This window comes from Lissotriton helveticus, chromosome 3_1, assembly GCF_964261635.1.
Source record: "Lissotriton helveticus chromosome 3_1, aLisHel1.1, whole genome shotgun sequence".
Lineage (NCBI taxonomy): Eukaryota > Metazoa > Chordata > Amphibia > Caudata > Salamandridae > Lissotriton > Lissotriton helveticus.
The window spans coordinates 2,067,369,907-2,067,389,931 of NC_136061.1; the positions used below are offsets into that span (position 1 = coordinate 2,067,369,907).

At 43.7% G+C, this 20,025-nt stretch overlaps 1 protein-coding gene across 2 annotated transcripts in view; it reads right to left on the minus strand.

The window, feature by feature from the left end:
- The window catches only part of HAPLN3 (hyaluronan and proteoglycan link protein 3), a 73,175-nt gene that overhangs the window by 26,500 nt on the left and 26,650 nt on the right, over positions 1–20,025 (minus strand). The window contains exons 2-3 of one of the 2 annotated variants that reach the window (XM_078683190.1): positions 17,533–17,717; positions 1,412–1,783 (exon numbers count right to left, since the gene is read on the minus strand). In XM_078683190.1, the coding sequence (XP_078539316.1) occupies positions 1,412–1,783; positions 17,533–17,674 (514 nt within the window). In that variant the 5' untranslated portion in view covers positions 17,675–17,717. The remainder of the gene's footprint in view (positions 1–1,411; positions 1,784–17,532; positions 17,718–20,025) is intronic. The other variant, XM_078683191.1, reaches the window with a different exon arrangement.

Consider the following 20,025-nt stretch of genomic DNA (forward strand, 5'->3'; position numbering starts at 1 on the left):
ATAGTCTCAGTACAGGCCAATTACCCGAGCAAGGCTGCCACCTCACCCTCAGGCTGCTATCTTTCCCTTCGTATTGTCTTGGTGTGTCAGGACCTCCACCACCCGCCCAGCCAGCACTTGGGCCACCCTCAATCCAGCAGTGCCGCCACCTCACCTCAGTCCATGCACCACTGCAGGATTCCTACAGATGGACCAGTCAGCTCGCTTGAGCCCAACCTAGAGGCAGGCATCGGTCATGCCTTACTCTGTACCCAGCTTGCCCCACAACAGTGGCCTACAGTGCCCTTCCAGTGAAGAGCACGAACACCTGGACTGGCGCAAGGGCCTCAAAAGAGTGAGCACAGAAGAAGGGGGCGTTGGCTAGCAATGTGGCCACTGAGCCTTTACCACCAAGAATAAATCTGTAGGATGTCATAGGTTCAGGTGCAGAGTGCACTAGAACACTTTCCGTATCTAAGCCATTTTGGACCCCTCATCTTACCTCACTAGTAAAGACAGATCTTTTAAAGACTCCTATATTGTGCAAGTATCTTTCTGAATTTAAGGCAATTTAATTCAACAAAACTGCAGGCAGTTTAAAAAAAAGAGAAATTACAATTATATGTGTATTAAAATGTGATCACTTAACAGATCATCTGATTTTTTTAATGATTATCTAACTGTTGGCTGGAAAGCTCTGCATAGTTTACGTCAAGACTACTTAATGGCTGGTGTGCAATTCAAAGAACCAAACAGAAATCTCCATTTAGCAGCACATCCTAAACTAGTTCCTCCAAAATGGAAACTGCTTATAGCGTGAGGGAAAATGTTAAGTAAGGAAGCTTTATGGAATCCCTACTGGCATGTTTAAGATACACCCTTCATTTGATTCTGGTTAAAATATACTAATATCCTCTGCTGATCAAGTGCTTTGGCCATTTTTATAGAAAATCACTGCGAAATAGTTTGGGTATTATTTATATCTGTTTCCTTTGAACCTGGTTTCCCAGAATGTATGCAGCTCTAAAATAAATAAACAAATAAATAAATAAATAAAAGCACTTTACAAACAAAGAAATAAATAAAGTAGAATGTGAAGGGGCATGTTAATGAGCAGCTTAGGAATCACATTACATGAACCATCCCCACTTCACACAGACCGCACCCACGCCTTTAATGTCATGTTTTAGTCCCGCACAAAGACCAACCAGCTGGCTAAACATAAAGGTTCCCGTATGTAAAGCTGAAACTGTTTTAAATAGTTTTTCTTACCTAAACTGGGGTGGTCAAAGGGCCGCAAGATGTCAAGTGTGGAAGAATTTGCTATACGTCAAAAAAGACCACAAATTCAACTTTTATATATTAAGTAGTTATGACTCCTCACTAAATTGCTTATTCTCAATAAATCAAAGACTCTTATAAGTCTTCTTACCTCTCAGTTCCAGCTCCACGATCCCACTTTCATCCTCCAGACCATCAATCACCTCGCACTTGTATTTTCCGTAATCCTCCAGTCGCAGGTCCGAAATGACCAGGGATGCCTCCTGTGAACCCTTTACCTGCAAATGCACGCGACCGCGAAAGTCGCCAAAGCTGCGGTGTTTCAGTCCAATCGCCACTAAAACGTCACTGTCTTTGGTGTTGTCCTGATTGAGCTTAGACCACTTTATGCGAATCCTGCGTGGTGCTTCAAGCTTGGGCTCGTAGTGGAAGTGACAAGGGAGAGTGATGTTTCCACCACGGTATGCAAAAAGAGCATCCTCCGGGGTCTTCACGATGAGCTTCACGCCATTAAAATGCACTGCTTGAAAGAAAACACAAAAGCTTAGAGATAGAAAGGAAGTACAAGGTCATCAACTGTATAGGCATCACTTTTAAGAGGAATCAAGTCAAAATATATGTAGTTGAATTAGCTTTTTCCATCAGCCAACCACCTTTCTTATTCTCTGGCTATATTTATATTTTTTCTGTTCAAGCATGAGAAAGTTAGATCTACCACTGAAAATGCCACAACCTGGACAACCCCATAAAAGTTTGGTACTTTGGTACTGCTTTCCTCATACTGAGGTGGATAATCCACGGTCAAGTCATTCATGCTTAGGATTATCTGAAGCCCACTTACACCTTTCATGTTGAGTTACACAGAATATGATATGAGCAATATGAACTCCTGGGTAAAAACCATGGCGCAGGAACTTTTAATTTTTATAGAGAAATGTAAGTCAATCAACACCCCTGGTTCATGTGAAGCAAAGAATTCAGTTCAAGACTGTCACTTTCACTTGAGCAAATGGGCAGAAGAAGTCCACTTTAAAAAGAACTGTAATTGCATTGTAATTACCTCGGCGAACTGTTAACGTTCTTTGCGGCGAGTACCATGCTACTGAGGGCTCATGGACTCAAGGTTAGTGCTTAATCCAGTGGTTATTGTTAGTTATTGAGATCAATCTTGCACTCTCTAAAAAACATTATTTGCATGTATTAACTGTGGTTCTTTTTTGTAGATTGTTTAATAGATGTTAGGTGTAGAGCAAACGGTAACTATGAGAAAGTGGATTAATTTAGGAGATATGTGTAAAGTATTTATCAGTACCAAAACAGTTAAAAAGCAGAAAACACCACACAATAAAAATCCCACTCCAATTCATAAAAAGAGAGAACATTTTAATGAACAACTAGACATTATTGGATAGGAGGTCTGGGAGAGCCTCACTCTCTTCTTCACCATGAGCATAGTCATGTTTGCCCTGTCACAGTGAAGCTTTAATCGGCTGACATTGATCGCCCTATAGAGTGTCTGGGAGTACCCACTTCTACCAGGTAGATGACCCCTCCCATCTTTTCCAGCACTGTATAGGACCCAGTCCACCTGTTGTGGAGGGCCGTAGGAGCCATAGGCTCCATCTCCCCCACTTTCTGACCTGGCTAGTACTACCAAGGAAGCTTTTTGGTCCTACCAGACACTTAACAAGGTCCTGGCGGTCCTTTAGGTTCTGGTTAAACATCTTTATGAACTCTGCAACGTGGGAGTAAAGGCCGGAGTAAAGGCCTAGCACATATTCCACTGTGCCCTGCTTGGGTTCCTTGAGAGATTTCTCCCACCCTTCTCGGACTAGACTTAGAAGGCCTTTAATAGGGTGCTCATACAAAGGTTCAAAGGGGCTGAAGCCCTCTCCCTTTTGTGGTACCTCACTGGAGGCAAGTAAAAAGCATGGGAGTACCATATGCCACATTCTAAGGAGTTTCTTGTAAGTCACCACACACTTATCCCATAAAGCCTTCAAGTATGCAGACATGAGGTTTCTGCCGCTGTCGAATATTACTTCTTTGGTGAACACTACTCTGGAGACAACACAAATCAGGGCCCTGGCACTGAGGGTGCATTCACTGTTCTCAGATATATTGTTTCCGGATACCTTGCTGCATGGTCCACCATCACTAAAAGGAACCTATTCCCTGAAGAAGCTGGAGGTTCCAGACGAACAACAATGTAAATCCCCACCCTCTCAAAATGTGTCCCAACCACAGGCAGTGGAATTAAGAGAGCCTGTGTTACTCTCCTGTCTGGTCACTAGCTGGACAGGTGGTGCATGAGCAACAAAACCTCATCAACTTCTCAGACATCTCGGTCCAGTAAACAAGGTTAACCAACCTGTTCCAGGTCTTGCTGTGCCCCAGATATCCAGTCAAGGAGATGGCATGTGCTAAATTTATAAGGAAGGCCTGAAACTGTTGAGGGACTACCAGTCTCCTAGATGACCTGGGTTTTGGGTCTCTAGTCTCACTGTACAGGATACCTTCCAGACCCTGTGGGTTCCACTGCTATCCCACTGTGCATGGGTTTCAGCCAGGTGCCAAAGGCCATGTTTTCTGCCCTTGGCAGAATTCTTCCCTGGAGAGTCCTCCTGTGCCTTGTAGTTTTGCAAGCTCTTTTAGGTCCCTAAATGAGGCTTCTTCCAATTTATAGACCCAAGATATTCCCCCTGGGGTCAGACTCCTTCTTGCTCATGGGAGATTTTTGAGTCTGGTTTCCCATGCCTCATGTCTCTATTCGTGGTTGGGACAAAAAGTCTAACTTTACGACTTGTAAATGCCCTTTGTAGAATACCGAAAGTCGTAAAGTTAGACTTTCGTCTCAGTTTACCTTTGTGAATCAGGCCCAAAGCTGTCATGGGGGATATCAAGCTACAGGCTGATGACAAGGACCACTTAGGACTAGTCTCCTTTTTTAAACATCCTTAGGCCCTAGTTGTGAGACAGCTTTGCGATGGGGCATACACAAACCCTTGATTTACCATGGAAAGGTCATAAGCCGGTCACCTGCACAGCCAATTATGAGTGGAAATTGGCTTGGCAGACAAATTTGCTCAAAAGAGTTGCAAAGATGGACAGGAACCACCTTAACAGCCTCCAAATTGAGCTGTTGTTATTGGAACCCTTTACACAGAACCCCCTTACTCAGGCCAAGGACCAATTTGTTTTTTGGAAACTCTATTTTAGGAAAGATATGTGTCTTGATGGTCCCTATTAAGAAGCCACCAGTTAGAGAAAAAAGCATGAACACTTTAGAAGTGGTGGTTTTGGAGTCTATAGGCCATCACAGCACGGCTCTACGCTACTAGCAGATGAAGGCAGAAAGCCAGCAGAAGTACCTTAGTGAGATCAAGGCTACTAATTTGTCTTAGGATATGCAGGAAACTGAACTAAGGGGCTTTTTAAGACCGTAAAAGAAATTACAGTAACTAGAACATCCTCTATGTCAGTCGTGGGCCCCCAGCTCTGCTCAAGAAATCCATGATTTCTTCACCATTGAGGTCCGGTTTATTCAGAAAAGAATTCTCTCTCCTGGAGTTCGCCTGATGGTGACCTGGAAGTGTTCTCGGGAGAGCCCCTGAGTCCATCTCTTTGGCTGCTCTAAGTTAAAGTTCTTGCTTTAACTAGTGCTCACCCTGCAGAAGTCAGAGCCATTATAAAAAGAATGACCACTTCACCTTGCCACAGAGACCTAAGTCCTTCTTTTTTGTCTAATGACCTTGCTCCTCTCATGGGTGCTATTGATGCTGAGATCATTAGTTGTTCTTTCATCAAAGGCTCCATCCCAGCCTCCTTAACAAATTATTGGTCGCAATACTCAAAATCCGTCTCTTGACTCGGTCGATCCAGGCTGCAGCATGGAGATTTCAGGGACTTCTCTCATGGTTAAGATAATGAAAAGTTGTGACTCTGCGATTTGCATTACAACTAGAGTGTTATGCCACGCTGGGGAACTTGTAATATGGTTGTCAACCCCCATATGAGTACTGAAACAGCATAGCTGGATGTCATGGAAAGGTTGCTCAATACAGCAGACAAGTGGTCATTTCAATGAGGGTCTCTTTTGTTATCAATGGTATCATGAGGCCCTTCACCGTGAGCACCAGTAGGTGGCTGGGGCAACCCAGTCTTCCTTTAGTTGATTCAAGGCCTTTTTATTTATTAGGTGCTTCCAGGTGGTCAGACATGCGATCAGAGTCATAGCGGTGGTGGCCACTTGTGGGGTATCTGATGGTTCTCCCCTTTGGCCTGTGCTATTCAGTGTGTATATGAACCCATTGCACAATTTGCTGACTGTGCAAGGGGCTGGGTTTCATATGTTAGCTGGTACTTCCCCTGACTGGCAATGCCGAGGTTGATACAGCTTGATTGACAAACATTACTGTTCATACCCAGACACGATGAAGCTGAGTAGCTTGGTGCTGAATGCCAGCAAGACTATACAGTACTGATAGTTGATCCTAAGTCAGTGCTGGAACATATCTCAGAAGGACAGGAACACTGACGTAGAGCAAGGTTAAGAGCCTTGGTTTTTTACAGTTACCGCTATGGTGGAGGATCAAGTGAATACCCTTGCAACGACCCTATGGATGTAATAACCACATATAAACTAAAATGCAATCTTTCTTGTTTGACCTCCATAGGGGTAACATTTTCCATGCCACCAGAGGGCCTCTATTTGTTTACTGGTATTCACTTTCATGGCAGCACTAGCAAATATCTTGTGACAGCTCCAATAGTTCTAAAAAGCCACCCACAACATAAGCTGTGGCTGGCCTTGATCATGAACAGAACATCAGACAAACATACCTGCAATTAAACGTCCCGCCAATTGTTGCTGCATAAGCTTTCAGACTTTAATGACCACCTTTAAATTAGGGGTGTGCGATAACTTCCGCTCTACCGGCGGAGCGTGGCAGTTTTTTCTCGTACACGGTTCGCCAATGGTAAATTGATGAGTTTGAGTAAGATTTGGCATCCCTTAGCACGATTTTTGGTCGCTAGAAGGCACCTGGTGAAATTTCCCCAATGCAGATGATCGTGGGCGGTCAAGACAGTTCACGGTCAGAAAGTTGCTGCTCGAGCAGAGAATATACTGGAGCAGCAGCAAAATCAGATCCAAAAGCAGCACCCAGTGGTGCCGTTTGTGCTGATTTTTCACCACGGAACAAGCTTCCGGCACTAAAAATCAGTGCGAGCAGCATGCTGTGCCTAATTTCACCCATTTGCAGAACTCCAAGGAATCTCGCAGGATTTTCATGTAACTCCACGGAATTCTGCACACTGAAACTCAGTGAGTTCCACCCACCCTTACTTTAAATCCCTTCTTCAGAGAGGTTCCAACTTTTGAAAGTCAAAAATAAAGGCCTATGATCCAGGCCACTCTGTTAGGAGATGCTATCCGAATTCAAATTTTAAACTAAGACACTATGGATAAAAGATTGGAGTGCAAAAGAATTCAGCTGTAGAATAAGTCCCAACTAGAATTGAGAAATTCTCCCACTTGAAAATGTTTCTCTATTTGGATCTTTCCCATTGTTAGTTCAGGTGGAGGGAACTCTGTGCTGGTGGTTAGATACCTCCAAGTTTAGACACCTAACAAATGTTTTTGACTTGATTTGATACTTGCATTGGTGAGACCCAGCAGCGGTTCTACCATGGGGGCGTTTGGGGCCCCCCCCCCTGCTTTCTCGCCGTGCGAGAAGAAGGCAGAAACAAATGGTAGTTATTTATTTATAACTACCATTTGTTTCTGCCTGCCCTTATCGCACGGCGAGAAAGCAGTCAACAGAACTTCCTGATTACGAGTCGAGCCTCAGGGCAGGGGGGAGTGGCTTGGGGGAGTGGCTTGCCCACTGTTGTTAATACTGACTGTTTGGACAGCCTGAGAGGCTGTCCAAACAGACAGTATTAGCAACAGTGGGCAAGCCGCTCCCCCAAGCCTCCTCCTACTCTCCGTTCTGCAGGATGCAGACTAGGAGAAATGACGCGGTTAGGGCAGCCGGCCGAACCAATCAGCGCCGGCTGCCATGGAGGGGAGGGAGGCTGCCTGCAGCCTTCAGTGACGAGAGCCCACACCACGTCAGACGTAGCGGGCGGCGGCATTCAAAATCCAGGTCTGCAGTCTCGGGACTCGAGTCGGGACTCAGCGTGGGAAGCCAAGGTAAGTTTTTTATATTTATACATAGCACCAGGCAGCCTCGCTCCACAAACCCTGAGAGAGATAGAATCATGCGTGCAGTCGAAGTCTAGAAATGTCTGCTTGGAACTGGTGAGTTTAAACAAATAACTTTATTATTTTCTGTTTTGAGTTAAGAAAAAAGGCAGCGCGGCGGCGGTTTCTTTACATTGTGGCTACCTGGCATCACACCAGCACACCCTGTATTGATTGACTGGGCACACCCAGTACTTCCTGAGCACCTCCTGCACATAGCTCGCCCTGCGAGGGAACGACGCAAACACAGTCCGGTTAATTTTATAGTTATGCATTCTGACAACTTTTTATGGCAAACGACCTGTGCTATTCTTAGCCGAGGACTTCGAATTGCAAACAACCTCGGCTAAGAATAGCACAGGATGTGTGAGATACGAATGCGGGCCCTGTGTGGTCTCGAACAGTAGGCGCAGCAGGTCACAGATTGGGGTATTATGTAATGCAAATGTTTGCAATGTAATCGTGAGGTACTCATCTTTAACTTGCGATTTCAAGAGCAGCCTATGTTAAATGAAGTGTAACATGTGCAGCTGGCGATTATTTTCAACCCTATTGTTTTAAAATAATGTAGTCAGTCTAAATCGATGGCATGGGTGGAAGCAGGAATGAAGCACGATATGGAACAATTTTAAATGTGTTTAATAATTTCAAGACTACATATCCTAATTACTTTGATAAATATCCTTGCTTTCTTGAAATGTGGTTTAACTTGCACCATTTGGTCCTTTTTTTGTTGTTCTTCAAGATTTTTTTGGCGTGAGGATCCCGCAGTTCCCCTTTAGTCAATCAGGTTCGCTTGCGACACAACACACATTCAGACCCTTCCTTTACGCCTCACCACTTTCAAATGTCACCAGCCGCCTCATGTATTTCCGCTTGCAGCAGCCATTTTAGGGCAGAACATCACATAACTCAATGTAGTTCATTCGCTAATCAGCAAATGCACTCTAATGTAAATAGTCATGTCAAATTGTTTTCCAATTTAAATAATTGATTCTTTATTTTTGATAAGGTTTTATGAACACACGTGTATGTTCTTTAAAGATAACATAGTTAATATTGTAGTGTATATATACTACTTATGCAGATCATATGTCAAGTAAGCATTTAGTTATCATGCAATAGTTGTTGTTTTTGCATGCAAAACTTGCTTTTCACAATGGCTTCTGTATTCATCAAATAGTCCCCGCTAGATGCTGAAAACAATCTATCTTATGCATTTCAATGGTAGCACCTCCTTGGAGGTGGGTTAGTTCACTTAACAGCCAATAACATGACAGTGAGAGTAAAAATGTATCTGGGCTGATTCAGGAAGTTGTTGAAACTGTATAAAAGCAAAGAATGAAGGGAAAAACCCACAGCAACCAATGGCTGAAGGGGGCAACACAACAAGATTTTAGTTGTGCCGGACCTAAAAAGGGGATGGTACTACTCACTGCCATACTATTATTATTTTGCAGAATGAACACCAAAAACTGTACAAACAGGAGCGTGTAACCCACATGATAAGTGAGCCACCAAACCGCTGCCAATTCAACTATGATTTTGCTGGAAGCTTATCTAAAACATCCGTTCTGTTCACCAGCTATACTAATGAGAACTTTAAATTGTGCTGTCTCTCTTATTTTGCTTTCACATTATAACATAATGAGCCTTTATTTACTTTTTGAACAATGCAAAGGGGCTGAACTGTACAGAAACACAGTGAAGTTTGCAGACATTCCAGCGCTAATGAAAGACCGTGGTAGCTTTGGAATATGTGATGGATAGGTGCCTTACTTTTCTCCTGTCCAATGAGCTTTTCAGGAAATATCTGCACTCCTCGAAAGGCAGGGGACTGTGGTCACTCGACAATGGTGGGTATTAGAGCTGTGACACATCAGACATCATTGGCATGTAACTAACTCTACTCCAGTCTTCTGGAAGTTACAGTGTGTCATGATATCAGCAAATGTATCCAGGTAGCAACAGGTCCCTTGCATGAAAGAACGGTGGGCCTTAGGCAGAATGACACACCTGTCAGATGCAACTGATATATGTCAGCCCTACTCGCCTTGTAGACACACTTGACTCTTTAGGAATCTCTCCATTTCTCTATAGACTAGTACACCCTTCTGTTTTTGAGAAATGCTTACTTGGAACATCTCTTTTTCTCTCCCTTTTTCTTCCACCCTCCCCTCTTGTATCTCACTCTCCGCACACACACACACACTCCAGTTGGTGTGCTTGCGTGGCATCATTCCTGCTCGCCTCCCTCTTTCCACTAACTCCAGGCCAGCACTCACCACCTCACACAAACTTCGGAGCAGATTTACAAGCCCCTTGCGCCCCTTTTACGCCGCCGTTGCGTCACTTTTGAAGGAGGCGTTCTTGCGCAATGGGGGGGGGGCATTCCGGCGCAGGAACGCCTCCTAAAAGTGGCTGAGTGAAATCTACAAGATTTCACTCAGTCACTTTGTTTGCTTGAAGCAGGCGTAAGGATTGACGCCGCATTAACAAGATAGGGCTCCCCAGAGCATTGCTGGAGCTGCGCGCGCTTGCAACGCAACTCCAGCAATGCGCCGCTTTTACAGCACAGATGCGTCACGCATCTATGCCGTTTTTGCCCATTGGTGCGCCGCATTGTAAATGCGGCGCATCAATGGTGGCGGAGGCATGGCGCACAATAAGTGGCGCACTGCTGCTGATATGCAGGGATGCACCACTTATTGTAAATTTGCCCCTTCATTCTTTACCAATCCATGTTCGCAACATTTTGTTTAAACCTTGACCTCAGCCCCCTTCGTACAACAGTGGTACGGGGACGGGGGCTTTGATTGGTCCTTTAAAAACAGGCTTAACACAAGAACACCAAAGGTCGCGCCCATAATGTATCCTCCGCGGGCCCACACGCTCGCATCCCTTGCTGTCGTATGACTTGACTCCAGCACCATTACCTAAACGCGTCTGTAAGTCGCCTTCTAACGAGAGTGCATGGGAGCAGTGACACATTCTTTCTGTGGCCTCCCTGCTGGAGATCTACGAATTAAAGTACACACCTCATGGTGCCAGGCGAGTGTTTTTCTTTTACAATAATGTTTTTCTAGTAAATGACTACAATAATAGAGCTGGGCAGATCGATGTGTTCAATGTTTAAAAAAGGTGCTTTAAAGATACACCGAAGCACACCAACCCTATCCCAGTAATTGAAATACAGTAACCACACCCAATAATTATTACTCAAAAATTGCTAGCAGGGAAATTTGGAATGAAAAACACAAATTAAGCATTTGATAAAGCTCTCCCCTCCCCTCTGTCTAAAACCTCGTTCCGCGCGAGGTAACATCAGGGCTAAGGCAATAATTGAATAGGAAAATCCGCAGGCATGTTCGGCAGCTGTTGGGGAGACAGGTTACTCGGCCCGCACTGGGAGAAAATGCCAGTGCTTTGGACTGAATACTGACGGGAAGTCGTGCTTGTCCGAGAGTTGTTTATTTAAAAAACCACGCTGCGCTGCGCGCCTTCACACTAAGAGCTCCGGGCTCTTGGTAATTGCGATGGCGCTGAAGGTGAGTGAAGGCTGGGGGTCAGTTTATTGTGCTGCGACGCGACGCCCCCGCAAGGTACCGCAAGGACAGGGACATATTTGGCATCTCTCGAGATGGTTTTCTCTGCGTGTAGAAAACGTGCTGTGTCTCCCTCCCCGCCTATATTTTTGAAACACCACTCCCACAGAACAGGCTGGACCACGAAAATATCTGAGAGAATAAAAGGAAATAACAAAGGATTTTAGACCTGTCAACATAGGTCAGCGATATAAGTGAAGGCTGCAGTTATCTATCTGTGACCTGCAGGTCGCCAGGGTCAGGGCCAACAGCTGGTTTCATTCTTCCAAGGTTGATAACTATTAAACGGGAACGGGATACAATGACAATTAGCTAAATGGGCTTATAGACGGCAGAACTGTACTGCTGAGCACTATCAGGACAGTATATTGATTTATGGACTATGGCATAGCATGTTGTGTCAAATTTAATGGCACATATAACAATTAAGCAAATTAGTAAAGTCCGATTTCGCAAATCAGTATGGTTTGAAGGCCACTGCACATGGGGATTGAAGCTCCCCCGCCCCGGAAATCTGTGTGCAACACAAATGGTGCTCTTTAATTAACAAAGTCCAGTTAACTGCTCAAAACATTTTAGGATTTAAAAACGTGTTTACGAGGGGTTTTGAGAATACTCCGGCAATGATTTCTAGTGAAATGTAGAGCTACTGTCCTCTTGCTTTCAAAATATTCCAACCTTCCAGCTATGTCACACAACACTCACATACACTGCCTCACCCAACCTCCTGAGATATCATATTGAAATTAAAACCTCTGACTGTTAGCTTCATGAAGGGCTTTGCAGCTGGCACCTCAATCCACTGAGCTTTTACACTCCTGTTGAAACCTGTAACAAAATGTTTTCTTATTTTTTCCTGGACCCAACCACTAGATGGCAGAATAATGCACAACATGTGAATCCAGAAAAAGGTCAGGCTGCAAAACTTTGATAATCCCCATAGTACTCATGAGAAGAGACTAAAGCTTACATTCAGTCCAGTTCACTTCAATGAAAAGTTAAAGTTGGACCAGCAGTTTAATGCCAACTAAACCTGTAGGTTAAAAGCTATGCATGCTATTAACTACGTTACTGAAATGTATCGCATTTCATTACCATCTTACATGAGGGTTAATGTGCTTTCAGGCTTATAAATCAAGTATGACCTTCCTGCCTGACTTGTCTAGTGTGGTGTGGAAGCTGCCAAAAAACATCTATTCCCTTTCCCCCTCCTTTAATTGACTTATGGCCTACTATGGTTCAAAGGCCGGCCAGCAGGCTCTTCTGTTACTCAGCAATGCAGTGCAAGGCAGGACTGACAGGTTTTGGTGTCTTATCCATAAAGAAATGGCAAAGGCCATTCAAAGCTAAATGAGCAGATGTCTGCCTGCAGGAGTAGCTGACTGAGGGAATAAATGATAGTGGCAGAGGGAGGAACATCAGGCAAGTGCTAGAATGTTTGATTGGCTACCTCAGTGAAGAGAATCTGGCTTCAAGAAGTGATATGGCCATGCACACCAGTGCCTGCCCACCACGCATCTAATGTATCTCACAGTGACAGAGGAACTTGGTGCAAGTCAATACAGCTTAAAAGTACTGCTGTTCTTATATCTTCAGGGAATATGCAAAGAAATGTTAAGTCCTGTAACAAGAAAACAAAGTACAAGCATTTATAAAAAGATAATGTACTCCCACTCATTATATATGGAATACAGCACTACCTGCCATACATTATAAGGATAGTGCAAGTCATTGAGGAGTTTGGTGACCATATAGGGCCTAATTACAAGTCTGGCGGTCCGAGGACTGCCAGACTCGTGGTGGCGCGGCAATGGCAGTCTAGCCACCACTGCACCGGAGGTCCAACCACCGTATTACGACTTGGGCGGATAGACTGCTGCCGCCACCAGGGTACTTCTGTTCCCTGGCAGTGGTGTGGCGGCCTTGAGGCCGCAATACGTTTGGCAACACCACCGCGGTCCCGCCAAGCATAATATGAATTTCCTCTCCGCCACTGTTTTTATGGTGGTGCTACCTCCATTAAAACTGTGGTGGGGAGGAAACAAAGCGGGCTCTACTGGGCCACCAGGTGCGTTACGCCATGTGGATGCATACAGGGGGTGTGCATGCACTGCAGTTCCTGCACGGCATGGACGTTACAGTTCATGTTGCGTAGGAAACTTGTATGGCGTTCCCATGGCGGTGCCTTTAAACGGGACCACCACACTGCCCGCCCGCCAGACCACTTTTAATTAGTAATCTGGCGTGTGGGCAGCAGCAACTCTTGGCGGTGCGGGGCACGGCATTAGCATGCCTCCCGCACCGCCAAAAGTCGTAATCAGTCTCATAGAGGAATGAGTATGAAGGCCAAGTTCCTTGTTAGAGTTATGGAGCTCCTAGATATTTTGCAATATACTTTTAATGTGTAAAAGAGTGTATTCTATTCCCTATAGAACACTGTCACAGCATCACCCTTTCTGCAAACCACTTAAATACTTAGGACCTCATTCACAAAGGTAACGTACGTTTGAATAATTTACGCTTTTAAGTACGTTTACTAAGTTTTGCCTTTTGCTCCAAGTGCAGAGCCTCTCAGTAGTAAAGTATAGGGAACATTTTAAATCTAGAACAAAATGATAAATGCTACAGTACTATTAACTTAATTTTGAATAAATCTTTAATTACTGGAAATATATTAAATGTAATAAAAATTATTTTTCAGAAGAGGAAATTGAAAAATAAATTCCTACATAAAAATAATAATATATATTATTATACAATTTTAATTATTAATAGATGTATAGAATGCAACAAAAATCATGTAAAAATGGAATACATTCTCTTTGAAATTAAATAAAAGTGTGTTTTTTCAACACACGAAAGCGTTTCACCAAAGAATTGTATCCCTGAATTGAAAGGCATTTATTAAAAGTATTAGTTTTTAAACATGAACTTAGAGAGCCCTCATGACAATGGTGTTAGTAAAATAACAGGCAAACCAGTTGTCGTACGCTCGATATGTGACCTAAGTTGTTATTATATATATCACAGAGGAAGACGAGGCGATTGACGGTCCAGTATACACTCCCCCAAATAAACCGAAATGAAATCATGGTATACTGTTCCATAAGATTCAGCCCCAGAGATATTATCCCTAACTGAATGCAGGTACCCTGCGTAGCATGTGCTTTTGAGAATAGTTGCCCTCACTCACCCGGAGGTGACATGCTTCATCAATGGGCTGTGCTCCTTGCCAGGCCTGTGCTGCCATGCCAGGCGGGCACCACTAGAGGGCAATTTACAGAGATCTTTTAATACATTTGCTGGAGGAGCACAGTAGGACAGAGAATGGTGTGTCCTACAACCTGAGAAGATTGGTGAAAGTGTGGAGATAAACAATCAACCAGATGCCGCATAATATATTTATGTGATCTTTCTGGTTGATGTTGAGCTTAAAAAGATGATTAAATCAAAAAGAGACTAGCTCAAGTTACTTTGGGGGAGGGGGAAGACTCTGATATGTTTTGTCACGGAGTGTGAACACCCAGCAGGTGTGTTCAAAAAGCCCTCACCCACCAACCTAGTTGGTGGCATGCTTCATCATCGGGCCCACCCAGTGGCACCTAGCGTGCCCCGGGTGTGCTTCAACGCCTGACTACAGCGGAGCTGGTATTTTACTGAGTGTGCGGTGAAGATAGTTAAGGAAGTGATGTTAAAACGGCTGAACGGTGGTCCCAGTACCCGAAGGTAAAATTAGACTTTAATACCTGGGCCTCCGTCAGCGGTTAAGAATAAGGCAGGGGGATGTAAGGGGCGAGTTACGACCTCTCACATCCAATGGGTCAACATGTTTCAGCCAGTGCCTTATGACTAGACTGGCTTACTTCAGGACCTAAAATAAGTGAGTGCAAATTACCTAGTGGGGGTGTAGGGGAGACTATGTGTCTACACGCCCTAAAGTGTATCTACGTGTGAGAGGGGGATTCCCTTCTCAAGACCACGCAAGTTATTTGCTCAGTCTGACCTCAAGGTTGGGAGGTGGCAAAGGCTTGACCAGTACTTCTGGGTTGAGCCTGCTCTGGACCTGTAGTGCCTCCTTCGCATACCGGTGGTTATAAAAAGATGACAAAGAAACTGGGGGAATAATGGTCCCTCTGTAAGTGAGAGGGTGTATCGGTCACCTATAGACTTGCCAGTGAGCTAAGGTCTATGCTGTAGGTCAACATGGTTCATGCTTTATGGAGTTGCAGAGAGATCTAGTGGCATTTCACCAGGACCAAAAAACTGTGAAAACAGGTAGATGTGACCTAATCTTCTCCACGGAGTGAGGAGCTCGATAACTCAAAGACCCACACCTTGCATAGCTGATAAGGTGCCGGCTGACGTCTTACAGCCACTGGGGAGTGATGGAGCGAGGTGGCAAACGCAAAATTTTATGTACCCCTCTTGAAGTCAATGTCCCATAACGATAACATTTACTAAAAGTGTTTTGTGAAATTAATCAACCATAGAATAAGATGCACACATTTTATTATACACAGGAGTACTAATTTTGCTTACATGTTGCCATATAATTAATTAACATGAGTTGTTATTGTGTTGTGAATTAATGCGCAGCTTAAATATAAACAAACGCAGACTAAATGTGCTTATTGTATACGTTTTGTGCTAAGAAGTGGTCGATTATGTAAGTATAAAACGCATTTGTGTGGCTTATTTGCTAGGTAACAACTAATGGGAAACATTAGTATGGGGGAGGTAAAGAGAATGGGTTTAAATTCAATAATTAACATGAATTTATGTCTGTTTCTATGATAGTTCCAAAAGTGGCTTCTGAGGCCTAGATAAAAATGGACGCTCGGGTAAACAGTGAGCAAGAGCTGGACAGCGCAGGCGCGCCAAAACCTGCAAGTCAGAGTGAACTGCCTGTGCTCGAGGAGGTTCAAGGCTGCCTTGGCCCGGAACCTAGGATGGGTGCCAAACATGGACGCTTGAATGTTGAGATCGTGAGAAACTGAGGCGATGTTACAACTAAAAGAAATAATTAAGCCATGGACTGTCCTAAAACAAAGACCCTTTATTTTTCTGCTTAACCATCGAGAAAATGATGTTGTAATGGTGAGATGATGCTCACCCACCCCGAATTTGTCCAATCAGAGTTTGAACAAGTAGTGATAGTTACAATTTAGATAGATTGAGTTAGAGAAATAAGGTATAAAAAACCCTGGTTTTATCTAGAAGGGGTCACTTTTTCGATTTCTACTGGAAGTGCTGCCCGACTGATGACCGATTCCTGGATGTAAGACTCTAATGATTTTTACTTGTTTGCTTTGCAGGATTGAAGGATAAGATGAGGGTGTTAGTTAGGGATGTTAGGAGAGAATGAATTTGGAACTATCTGTTCTTTGCTAAACTTTAACTGGTTTCTAAAATAAAGCGATTTTTCTTGAGCTCTAAATAAAATGATCATTTTGAAATAAAGTTTATGATTTTACTGAATAAAGAATTAACTAATGCATAAATGTCAGACATATTAAAGTTTTGCTTTTAATAAAATTGGGAAAATGGAATTTTAAAAGCTGGTCTTGTGATTTTCTTACGCCTAATTTTCTTTCTAGCAGATCCATTGCCACTATGGTGGTGTGTCTGAATAATTAAATGTTTGAATAAAACCATGGTAAAGTGTAATAATCTATAGGTGTAAATAATAACTGATTTAAAGAGGTTTTAGACACTCCACCAAATGTTACAGCATTTCTCCATTGCGATTCACCAAAGCCTTGAAGCCATGTGTAAGTGAACAGAGTAAATGCACAGTGTTATGGGCCCCACTGATGCATGATTTGTGCGTTTTAAGGTTTCAGGGAAATGGTGAGTATTGATTAGAAATGATTTCTGGAGCCGCGCTGTAGCAGGAGCACTATACAATAAAGTGCTCTAGTTTTGGTAACCCTCCTGAAATGGAGGGCAAATCGAACTATCCTGATTGTGAGGATGCCAACTCAGAGCATGACTTGTCAACTCCGGAACGTGCCTACTACCACCTACCCCCGTCCTCGCTCCTGTAGGATACCTGCATTCATTTAGGTATATTATATCTGGGGCTGTACTTTTCGGAACCCCATACTGTGATTTTATCAGACATAGACAGTATTATAGCTACTGATTCTGCCACTAGATGGCCTCCTCTTTCTCTTGTTTTTAACATAGAAAGTTTATGCTTTTTTTAATGAGTGGCGCATGAGTGTAGAGCCGCGTGGGTGGAACACAAAAGCCACATGAAAGCTCAGCTCGTGTTTGGCTCGAGGGTCCAAGAGAACCTCAAGTTGAACCAGAGCCAGGCATCTGGCTCAAGCCTGCCTCGAGCCCTCAGTCCCTCATCCATCTATATGCATTCATAATGTATTGCATACAAACAAAGAACACCAGACCTGCGCGTACCTTCACCATTTCCATTGACCGTCCCGTTGGCGTCGCCATTTCCATTCTGGATGTGATCATAATAGAAGCCATTGTAGAACGGGAGGGCCCTGCAGCCGAGGAGCAGCTGAAGCATGGCCGCCACTGATGCCAACAAATGCATGGTTCAGAGTATCGGGCTGACTGCAACCAGGACGCAAAGTATTCTGCAAGGGAACACCATATATATTAATGCACAGCATCTGACACAATCACACTGCACAATAAAACAAGGCCTCAGATTATGCAGCGTACGTTTGGGGTCAATGCCTTGCTAAAAGTTCAACTCCTTGTTTATTATTCAATGCAAACCTTCATGCACATTAAATCACACAATTTTCAAACAATACAACGTTCACATACTGACGGTAATTGCCTAATCTAGTTAGTATTTTAAAGAATGTGTTGTTTTTCCCTTGAGGACATGCCCCCTCACACCGTGAGTCACCAAGACTGATTTAAGGTAAGGCATACTTTCACAACAAATTAAGTAGTTATTTACCACCAGTGACAAATACGTCTGTTACTATATAGAACATTTGAAAGAGAAGACATCCAGGAATGCAGAGGTATGGAAACATTCATTCACTGTGTTTGTTTGACTTCCTGGCACTACGGTAAGAATGACTCTCGGCCTTCTCACAGTAATTTGAGGTGACCCATCTCTCGGGATTTTCTCCTATTTTCTTCTCGCTTCTCACTGACATTTTTCAGTTGCTACTATGCACTCCTTAGATCACTGCGTTTAACATATACCCAATGTTCCTGCATTTCTGGTTGCTTACCTGACACACAGCAACATTTTGGCGACATGGCACTAGTTTGCAGTGGTATACTTGAGTACCCACACTTGGTTGCATGGATTAGACACACCTGCACTGATTGTTCTGCGCACATACCTTTGAACTTTGTTAATATATTATTTAGATAGCCTTTTTTTAATGTGTTTATATGTCAATGTTATTTTCTAGCCTTGAAAAGGCCCCAGGCCTGCACGGCTCGATAGGGCAAAACACCAATTGGCTGTCTCATAAGAGTTGAAGAACTCAAAATAAATTAATTTTACCTCGCGTCGGATTCTTTATAAAGTGGATGAATGTCTCTATACTTACACATAAGATGAATGTCTTCTCTTTCAAATACTCTACATGTTCATAGATTTGTCACTATTAGTAATTAACTACTTAATTTCGTGTATAAGTATCCCCGAACCGTACAACAACTTTTAAAATCTGGGAGTTAATGTACAAAACGGATTGTAATGAACTACATCATATGTTTTTAATACACTCGACCCTTTAGTGCAGGTGACTTCTTGTTTGTGGCATTGTTGCTTTGAATTCATTTCTGTTTGAGGCAACACATATGTCTCTGTAAGGCAGTGGTAGTAATTCTTGAAAGCTTAGATAAACACTCCCGAATAGCTTTGAAATGAAAAATTGGATTGATCTGTTGCTATAGAATTGTGAGGCAATAAAAACACAGCATATGTAATGTGGCTTGAAAACTTCCTGTCGGTTGTATTAAGAGGAGGAAAGTGCACTGTAGAGTACCGTGTGGACCACAACATTTGTGAGTAAATGAAGAGCATCTACCCCAATCAGTAGGGTTGGTGCAGCATATTAGAGTGGGGACCACATCTGGAAACCACTGGGACAAAGAGCAGGTAAAGAAATGTATGTAGAGGCCCTATTATCTCTAAGTGCAGCTGGTGACAGCACACAAGAGAACGCTGGAGCATGTGGTTGTCATCACACCCACCTTTGATAGACTGCGTGGACGGATACCCTTTCTTACCATTATCCGGTTGTCCACAACTCTGCTACAATCCCCACTTTCCCTGGTTCTTTACTCACCACTATCCCCTTGCCCTCTTCTCACCCGTCCCACTCTGTCACTCTTCCTTTGTCCATTCCAGTTTCTTTCTCCAGCTCACTCATTGCACGTTTCCCTGGTCCATACACTTGGCACATCTCCAACCATATCCCATCAGCAGCACAGTGGTATTATGTTCTCCTAGGGTTTCATAATTATAATGGTATTGTGTTTGTGATTAAAAAAGGAGTGGCATTATGTCTTGCCTTGTGCTGCCCCCTGTCAGTTGTGCTGTGACGTCACTGTCCTATGGAATGCGTGCTGCAGGGGGGAAGTTGTTATAATGGATTCCTCCACCTGTCTATTGGTGAAGGGTATTTGGCAATGTGTTAAGCAAGGGACAACACTGCTAGTGTGGAGCACACTCAATACTACAAGGGAACAAATCACATGTTATCACAAGACGACCAGACAGAACAAACAACAAAACACACCCACTGTGCATAGGATTGTTTATGTGGAGCACAGGGGCCTAGTCAGTCACACACAGGTGTGAGCATGCTTCCCAGTGGTTGATGCCACACATGACACATGAGCAATGTACACCTAGCACTTCAGTGGGTCCACCACACTAGACAGCTCGCATGTGTCTTGAGTGTG